This window comes from Triticum aestivum, chromosome 7B (assembly GCF_018294505.1).
Source record: "Triticum aestivum cultivar Chinese Spring chromosome 7B, IWGSC CS RefSeq v2.1, whole genome shotgun sequence".
Taxonomy (NCBI): domain Eukaryota; kingdom Viridiplantae; phylum Streptophyta; class Magnoliopsida; order Poales; family Poaceae; genus Triticum; species Triticum aestivum.
In genome coordinates this window covers 723,234,293-723,244,083 of record NC_057813.1, presented here as the reverse complement: position 1 = coordinate 723,244,083, position 9,791 = coordinate 723,234,293, and the positions used below count along the sequence as shown (strand labels likewise).

General features: G+C 42.3%; 1 protein-coding gene across 3 annotated transcripts; it reads left to right on the top strand.

Moving 5' to 3' along the window:
- The first annotated feature begins 3,545 nt into the window (after positions 1 to 3,545).
- On the top strand, positions 3,546 to 8,882 carry LOC123156147 (putative disease resistance protein RGA4). Of its 3 annotated transcripts, none has more exons than XM_044574322.1 (4): positions 3,546 to 3,897; positions 4,071 to 8,082; positions 8,274 to 8,396; positions 8,491 to 8,882. In XM_044574322.1, the coding sequence occupies exons 2-3, from the start codon at positions 4,371 to 4,373 to the stop codon at positions 8,339 to 8,341; spliced, it is 3,780 nt and encodes a 1,259-aa protein (XP_044430257.1). In that variant the 5' UTR covers positions 3,546 to 3,897; positions 4,071 to 4,370; the 3' UTR covers positions 8,342 to 8,396; positions 8,491 to 8,882. The 3 variants fall into 3 exon arrangements, with proteins under 3 accessions (XP_044430257.1, XP_044430255.1, XP_044430256.1); XM_044574320.1 differs by having other exon boundaries at positions 4,061 to 8,082; XM_044574321.1 differs by having other exon boundaries at positions 4,008 to 8,082.
- Positions 8,883 to 9,791: the final 909 nt, after the last annotated feature.

The following is a 9,791-nucleotide window of genomic DNA, read 5'->3' as shown; positions in this document are numbered from 1 at the left end:
CTTCATCTTCGAGCCGATCTTTCGGTCTTTGATCCTCCTCGAGTTCGTCCATCAGGATGGAGTCGACATAGCTCTGGTATAGAATTTTGTTGTCTCGTTAGAGCAGTGAGTTTAGAGTTTCTTGTTGTGCATGCCTGGAAGGGAGATTTGGTACAAGCGCTTCAGATAGATTCGAGGTTTCAATGTCAATGAATTGCGGCTATGGGGCACTAGTCCTTAGGATCACGCCACAAAGACTTCCCCACTGTCATCGATAAAGTCAAGCTGGCTCCGGCGACAGTGACGCATCGACATCGTTCTGGATATTTGGTGGTGCAGAGTCCTCAGTGTAACTTTTATTATGCTTAGGGCTTCTTATATGAAACTTTATAATAGATAAGTCTTTTTTGCAAAAAAATGTTACAAAAACCTCACATGGATCTCTTATTTTGGAGAAGAGATTGCAAAGGGAAGGCGAGCCTGTATTCTGCGTTTTCCTAAATGGCGCCCTCTGTGCCTGTTCATTCGTTATTCTTCAAAGGGCACACACCCCCTCGTCATGTTGGGCTGACCCATTTCATTTCTTTCCTGTTTTCTAAACTACAAAAAAGCGGGCAGGCTAGCGAACCAGTGACGTGCTAGTTCAAAGATCGACGTACTTTGTGAATACATACATGTTTTCTCGTAATTTCTTCTTTCTTCATTTCCTTTTCTTTTTCTCTCTCTTTTCTGGCCTTTTATCTTTATTTTTGAAATTTAGCAAACTTTTTCCTCAAGTAGAAGATTTTCTTTCAAAAATGATGAAATACTTTTTTCCAAACTCATGATTTGTTTACAAATTGATGAACTTTTTTCTTAATGACGTATACGAAAAATGTTAGTGACATATACGAAAAATGTATAAAAAGCGTCTAAAAAATTTCATCATGTATTAAAAAAATGTTATTCAAGAATTATTATTTTTTGAACAAATATTTGAAAAATGTTGATAAAGCATTCAAAACTTTATTAAAGTTTTATAGAAAAAATGTTGACCATGTATTAGAAAAAATATGAATTTTTTGATCACGCATATAAACTTGTTAAGCAAGCATTTGAAAAATGCTGAATAAGTATTTGAAAAATGTCAAGCATTTAAATTTTTTTGAAATGTGTAGAAAAATATTGACCGGGTATTAAAAAATGATGAGTTTTTTGATCATCTACATAAACATGTTAATCAAGCATTTGCACAAATTTTGAATAAGTATTTGGAAAATGAGGATCAAGCATTTGAAAATGTGTATAGAAAAAATGTTGACAGTGTTTTTGAAAAAATGATGAATTTTTTTTATCATGTATATAAACATGTTAATCAAGCATTTGAAAATTTTTGATTAAGTATTTGAAAAATGGCGATCACGCATTTGAAAAATGTGACATCTATTAAAAAATGATGAGTTTTTTTATCATGTATATAAAAAATGCTAATCGAGCATTTGAAAAAAAATGTTGAGAAAATATTTCTAAAATATTGGTCAAGCATTTGGAAAAATATTTACTGTGTATAGAATTTATTTGACCATGTGTAAAAAAAATTCTTAATGTTGCGTTTAGAAAATGTTAATCAAGCATTTGAAAAATGTTTAAAAATTATATAAAATGTTGACCATGTATTAAATAAATGTCAAATCTATAATATAAAAACGTTAAACATATATTAGAATATTATTGTTGACATATACAAAAAATGTAGGAATTAAAACATAAGAAACAAAGATAACGAAAAAAATGAAAACAGAAAAATAAACAAAATAAACCAAAAGAAAAAAGGAAATAAAAAAACCAAATAATCGAATGAAGAAAGAAAGAAGAAACGCAGAAAAAAAGAAAAATAAATGAAAACCAAGAAAGGGAGAAAAGAAAAAAAACAGTAAAAGGGAGAAAGAAAGGAAGAAAAACCGATGAAAACATGAAAAAAAAACACAAAAACCTAAAAAGCTAGTGCAAATCCGATTTTATTTACTTCAAGTAGTTCGCTCCCTTCAATTGAAACATGAAAAGAGCGACGACTTACTGGCTAGAAGAGTAATGAAGTAACGAGGTGATCGAGGGATTAAATCCCACACCCTCCCTTTTTCCTGTGATTATTTATTTTAAGAACGATAACGAGCTGGCCCAGTAATGACCAGAGAGAGGAAAAGCTCGACGCGAGAGGAACCACTGGTCTCGCATAACGCCTATGCCTATAGTTGGCAAATATAGGAGCACCCTTGGATTCTCCCGTGAAAAAAAGGAGAGCATGGACCTATGCCTAGTGGGCCTGGATAATTCCACCTAGTTGAAGTAGAAGAAAAAAAGACATTGCCTCCTCGTCATCTACAATGGGTTTTCATTGTATTTTTTTTTTCTCAACTGGCACGACGGCATTCTCTTCCTGGCACCGTCAGTTTTTCTTTGTCAATATTTTCTTTCAGCATTTTCTTTGGTATACCCAGAAGGGTAACAACTTTTTTTGGTATGTTTGTCTGTCTGTTTGTCGCTATTCTTTTCTAGGATGCCGATTAACTTGCCGATTAGCCTATTAATCTAATACTCAGCAGCAAACCGAGCAACTACCAGTTAACGATTTCCTCAACAATGTGTGCGCATGCATAAGCTGTTATTTCATGACCATCATACACATCTGAAGCTGTTGATTGAACCCAAACTTCCACTCATTACGTGCTTCGAATCAATCAGAAACCTGTTGTTTTGTGATTATGTGTGCATGTAAATGGTAACCTGCAGCTCATGGTCTTTGCTGTTAACCTGTACGGACTACTTTATGTTTTGAATTGTGAAATTTTGTATTCTAAAAATCATTTGGACTGTTCTGTGTTGTACCAGTAGTACACCCTTGCAAATTATAATGTACTATGATTTGTGCCACTGTATCTTAAAAATAGAGAGGAAATTTCATTCCTATCGCCAGAAAAGCTGCCATTTGATTTTCTACACTTGCTAAATACTGTAATGGATAGCGTGTGGTCATTTTTATGTCCTTTTTTTTTGGCGAGAATTCTTTTCACTGGAACGTCATTGCTCAGTTGTTCCCTTGGAGATCTATTTTGCTCAGGCATCACCTTCTCCACCAATTATAGTTGTGTCAACCTGTAATTTCTATACTAGTACAACCTTTGTCCCGTATGTAGACAAATCCGAATCAACTAATTTGGGACAAAGGGAGCAGTATTTATATTTCACTAGCACATATGCCCGTGTGTTGCACCGGCAGAAAAAATATTACTCCCTCCGTCCAACAATGTAAGATGTTTTTGCAAGCTATGTTAGCTTGCAAAAATGTCTTATAGCATGGGACGGAAGGAGTAGTCCTCCTATTTGAAGATTTTTTTAGAAAGCTCATTTTGAATTTTTTTCAGACAAAGAAAAAAACTTATTTTGATGATGAGATAGGAAAAGGAGAGAAAAGGGAGTGATGGACCTGGGCCTAGTGGTGGGCCGGCACATTTTTCCTTCTCGTTCCCCTTGAAAGAAGAAGAAGGGGATTGTCTAAAAAAAACAAAAAAAAAAAAAGAAGAAGGGGAATTGTCTAAAAAAAAAGGAAAAAAAAAGACACTGCCTCCTCGTCGTCTACAATGGTCGATCCCCCAATCCCACAGGACGCCGGCCGGAATCCGCCGCCGCCGCCGTGTTTCCTTGCTTCAAAAGAGCACCGCAAAAGACCATGCTCCTCCTCCTCCTCTTCCTGTACCGTACATCGCTGAAGCGCTCTCGCGCCGGATCCCGGCGGCCGTCGGGGTGGGGGATCGAGAGACCAAGCTGGGACTTTTCGAGGCCGGCGGCGGAGCGCCAAGGGGAGGAGGCCGTGGCGAGCATCCTGGAGACAAAGCGCATCCAGATCCACATGTGCGTGCGTCTCGCCGGAAGTCAAGAACAGTAAGCGTCTTCTTGCTTCCATTTTCCTCACGAGCAATCAAGCACATCCTGCCCAGCCCAGGCCATTATTGCGTTTGAAACAAAGCTGCTAGATTCGTCGTATGCGCCAGATTGGTCCTAGAGCAGGGCGTACTCTGCAAAGTTCTAATAATGGCGGAGACAGTGGTGGTCAGATTTGGGGAAGAACACTTCGTCCTATGCGCATCCGATCCGTGGAGAAGCCCATTCAAGAAGCCCCACCGTCTTGCTCAGCTGAGGCCATCATTGCCGGTGCCCACCTCTGCATGCTCTCTGCACTTCGGTACCTCTGCTCACAAGATGAACAGCGCTGAAGCCACAGGTTAAGGGAAAAAATTGCTCGCTTATTTGCTCCCACATATACTGGGCATTGTTTCCTTCCATGCTCCTCACAAGCAAACAAACACATTTTTGCTCACACCATTGTTCTCCTCTCCATCTTGCGAGGCGCTCCAATGGCGGCGACGGTGGTGGTCAACATCGTGGTCGGGCCGCTGGTCAAGATCGTGCTGGAGAAGGCGTCCAGCTACCTCCTCGACAAGTACAAGGTGATGAAGGGCATGGAGGAGCAGCATGAGATCCTCAAGCGCAGGCTGCCCGCCATCCTCGACGTCATCGCCGATGCTGAGCAGGCGGCGGCCCACAGGGAAGGGGCGGCGGCCTGGCTCCAGGCCATCAAGAAGGTGACTTACCAGGCGAATGAGGTCTTCGACGAGTTCAAGTACGAGGCGCTTCGTCGCAAGGCTAAAAAGGAGGGACACTACAAGGAGCTTGGCTTCAGTGTGGTAAAGCTCTTTCCCACCCACAACCGCTTCATATTCCGTAACAGGATGGGAAGAAAGCTCCGCAAAATCGTGCGGACCATTGAGGTCCTTGTGGCTGAAATGAAGGATTTCCGTTTTGAGCATCAGCAACCACTGCAGGCATACAGCCAGTGGCGACAGAAGGATCATGATATCTTTGATCCAGAGAAAATCACCAGCAGATCGAGAGCAAAAGATAAGGAGAAGCTTGTTGATATACTGGTTGGTCAAGCTAACAATGCAGATCTCACTGTTGTTCCCATCGTTGGAATGGGTGGTCTGGGAAAGACCACGCTAGCTCAACTTGTCTACAATGACACTGAAATTCAGAAGCATTTCAATTTGCTGCTATGGGTGTGTGTCTCTGACAACTTTGATGTGGATTCTCTGGCTAAAAGTATAGTTGAAGCAGCACTCGAGAAAGATGGTACAGAAGCAGCTACTTCCATGAGGACGAAAACACCGCTGGATGGCCTTCAGAATGTATTGAGCGGGCAAAGGTACCTCCTTGTATTGGATGATGTCTGGACACGAGAGGTTCATAAATGGGAGCAGCTCAAGGCCTGCCTTGAACGTGGTGGCATGGGGAGTGTGGTCCTGACAACAACTCGTGATAAAGGAGTTGCGGAAATAGTGGGTACTGTTGAAGCTTATAATCTCGGAGCTTTGGATGGACAATACATAAAGGAAATTATCGAGACAATGTCGTTCAGTTGTTTGAAGAAGGGAGAAGAAAGGCCAGCCGTGTTGATGAATATGGTTGATGAGATTGTGGAGCGATGTGCTGGCTCTCCTTTAGCTGCAATGGCTCTGGGCTCTGTACTGCGTAACAAGACCAGTGAAGAAGAATGGAAAGATGTATCAAGCAGAAGCAACATTTGCACCGTGGAGTCTGGAATCTTACCGATACTCAAGCTCAGTTACAATGACTTGCCGCCACAAATGAAGCAATGCTTTGCATTTTGTGCTATATTTCCCAAAGATTACGAGATTAATGTGGACAAGCTGATCCAACTATGGATTGCACATGGCTTTATTATCCAAGAAAAGCAAGTTCGTCTTGAAAACATTGGCAAGCAGATTTTCAATGAACTAGTCTCAAGGTCATTCTTTCAGGATGTGAAACAAGTCCAGACCACAATCGGTGAAATTGAACAGGACGGGGCGTGTTATGTCAGAACTACATGTAAAATCCATGATCTTATGCATGATGTTGCACTGTCTGTAATGGAGAAGGAATGTGCCTTGGCAACTGAGGACCCAGGCAAGATTGGATATGTTGTCTCAACTGAGGAACCAAGTCAGAGTGAGTGGCTTCCAGACACGGCTCGGCATTTATTTTTGTCATGCAGGGAACCAGGAAGAAAATTGAATAGTTCTCTCAAGAACAGTTCTCCAGCCATCCAAACACTTCTGTGTGATAGCTTTATGAGCAGATCATTGCATCATTTGGCAAAATACAGCTCCTTGCAAGCATTACAGCTCCGTTTATTGGGATCATTTCCGCTGAAACCAAAACATCTGCATCACCTGAGGTACCTAGATCTCTCAAGAAGTTTAATAAAAACACTTCCTGAAGATATGAGCATTCTATACAACCTGCAAACGTTGAACCTCTCTGGCTGTGTATCTCTTTGTGAACTTCCAAGGCAAATGAAGTATATGGCTGCCCTCCGCCACCTTTACACTCATGGTTGTCCAGAGCTGAAAGGCATGCCTAGAGACCTAGGAAAACTCACATCCCTACAGACACTTACATGTTTTGTAGCAGGTAGTGGCTCTAATTGCAGCAATGTTGGAGAGCTTGGGAATTTAAACCTCGGTGGTCAACTAGAGTTGCATCATCTAGAGAACGTGACTGAAGAAGCTGCAAAAGCTGCAAACCTCGTGATGAAGAAGGAAGTAACAGAACTGACATTAAAATGGACTGTTGGGTCGGATGACGTTGTTGATGAATCTAGCAGTCGGGATGATGCAAAAGTGCTCGAGGAACTTAAACCTCATGATGGGCTGCATGCTATAAGGATACACACCTATGGAGGCACCACCTTTCCAACATGGACAGCTATGTTGCAAAACATTGTTGTGATCCATATTTCTCATTGTAACAAACTGCAATGGTTCTTTAGTGGTGACATTAACACATCCTTTGCATTTCCAAATCTGAAGGAGCTTACATTGCAGGAGCTTGTCTGCTTTGAGAGATGGTGGGAAATAGATAATGGAACGCAAGGAGAAGTGGTGATGTTTCCTCTGCTTGAGAAGTTGTGCATTAGTCAGTGTGAAAAGTTGACAACATTGCCAGGGCAACCGACCTTCCCAAATCTCCAGATCACTCGTATTGAGAGATGTCCAGAGTTGACAACTAGAGTTGAATCACCAAAGCTCAGTGTATTAAAGATGGAAGGACGTGATGTACAGTTGTTTCAGTGGGTAGCCAGGCATATGACTTCATTGACCAATGTTGAACTGCATAGCCTTGTGGACAGTACAGAAACAACCTCGGCGGCGGCTGAGCATGGTTTGAGGGAAGTTCTGGATGGCAGGGAAAAAAGGAATGATCATGATTTTCCTCTGACAGTTTTGGTGCTACAAAACTTTAAGCCAGGTATAACAGAGCTGTGTTCATGTTTCGTACACCTGCAAGATTTGTCAGTTTGGAGGTGCCATGCGCTCATCCACTGGCCAGAAAAAGAGTTTGAAGGACTGGTATCCTTGAGGAAGCTTGTGATTCATCAATGTGAGAATCTGACTGGATATGCACAAGCTTCTACCGAGCCATCAACATCATCAGAAAAGAGTCAGCTCCTTCCACATCTAGAGTTACTAGTGATAAGGAAATGTGAAAGTTTGGTTGAGGTCTTCAATGTCCCTGCATCTCTCAGGGTAATGGAAATTCTTTATTGCAAGAAGCTTGAGTCTATATCCGGCAGGAGGCTGCTGCAGGGACAGTCAGCATCGTCGATTCATCAAGGGCCATCTAGTATAACAGAGGTGTCATCATCATCATCATCACCATCATCATCTGGACGTTGGGCAGAGAATTTGGAAAAATTGAAATTAGTCGAGTGTCATGGCTTAACAGGGGTCCTCCATCTTCCCTCGTCCCTGAAGGCTCTAGACATTGATAGTTGCAGTGGGTTGACATCTCTTGAATCTAGCTCAGGAGAGCTTCCATTATTGGAGTGCCTCTATCTTTGGAGTTGCAATAACCTGTTATCCCTACCGGATTGGCCACAAGCATACTCATATCTCCAATGTCTCTACATTATGAACTGCACTGTTATAAAGACGCTCCCTAGAAGCCTGCAGCAACGGCTGGGCACCATCCAGGAGGAACATGTAGATGCTCATTATTATGGAAGTAAGCATGCAGCAATTTCTTTGTTACTCCTTACTAGTGAGCTATTGTGCTAGTTGGATAACTATAATAACATCATTAGTAGTATTGACAGAAAAATGAAGCAAAGTAAATGTTCTTTAAACCTGAATTCGTCATTTCTTAATTTATTGATGTTCCTTGAGTGTAATTTTTTGCATTATCAACCTGTGCAGATAAGCCAAGGCCTATCCCTATCCTGCTCAAACCAAAGACATGGAAATGCGCCATCCGTAGAGATTAGAGAGCTATAAACAGAATCTCAGGGCGAGAATACCAATATCGAAGTTATTCCAGAGGTTTGTGATGTAGAAATATGCCGACGCTGCCGGAACCTTTGATTGGTCTTCTTATTTTTTGCAAAAAGAATTAAGCTCGTGGAATTGTTTGCAGAATTCTTCCAGGACACAGAGACCGGAAAGCGAGATCACTTGGGGTGGAGCTATTCTCCTGCGAGACGCACACGAGAAGTTGTTGCCATGCTGAACTGCGAGATCCGTAATAAGCGCTTCTATTGGCTATCAACATTCTGCTCCCAGAAAAAGATCTTGTTTGAATAATAAGTACTTGTAGCCACCTCCTTTTACCTAAGGTCATGTCATTGTATTTCTTTTCCAGCAAGCATGGCGGTATTCTTGCCCTGGGCAGTGTCAGTTTTTTGTTGAAATTCTGTTGCAGAGTTTCCCAGTTTTATCTATGGAGCTGTATAAACAGAGTACCACTGCCATTTAGAGTTAGTGTTCTGTCTGCTGCATATATCGGCAATGTTATTTATGAAGGATTTATGAAGCTGTTGATTTCCCCTTAATACTCTGCATCAAATTTTTTATGAAGGGGGTTATCCCAGATTGTGCAAAGGGACATAGGTGCTGATTTTGAAGATGTAGCTTGCCTGTAGATTAGCAAGAGGAAAAATGCTGTGATCAACATGGTTGCCGCTGCAATGGTGGAAACACAGGAATGACATTTTTTCTTTGGGCGATGCATGTGGTCTGGTTTACAGGTTCTCTGGCACATCTGGAAGCCCCAATGTTAACCTGCTGCTGGGAAGAAAAGAACTTGTTCACTGAAGAATTAGGCTGCTCTGTTATTTTCTTCAGTTTCTTGCAGTGTTTCCTTGGCTGCCTTAGCAGCGATATGTATCTACCTGGAGCCTTTTGACGCCTGTTACTATGCGTTTCATTCTCAATGAAAATGGAGCGGGGCGGGGCGGGGCGGGGCGTGCGCCTTTTGATCGATTTTCTAATTTTTAATTTTCAGTACTGTCAGGACCCCGACTCGATGTCACATCGATCTAGCCGGTAACACCTCATATCACTTTGCGGCCTCACGCACGGTATCCCCACGGGTGTCGCCTTACCTTTGCCCGGGACCGTTTGCGCCTTTTGGCTCACGTATATGATAGTGTCGCTAGCATCCATATGATAAGGAGCCCGGGCTGACATGACTAGTCGTAAACCCAAAGTGGCACAGACTTACAGGGACAGACATCCATGACCCAGCTTCGAACGTGTCGGTCATCAGCAAGTGGGTCCGGGCTGTAGCACTGGGCTAGCAGGACTCCGGTAAACCGGGCTGTAGCGGGCTAACATGACTCCGGTACTCAAAGCGTGACATTTCCCCGAAGGGACAGACACAGGAACGAAGAAGGACACATGCCGGCCAGCCTAAGTGTTCCGGAGCAGTAGCAAGCT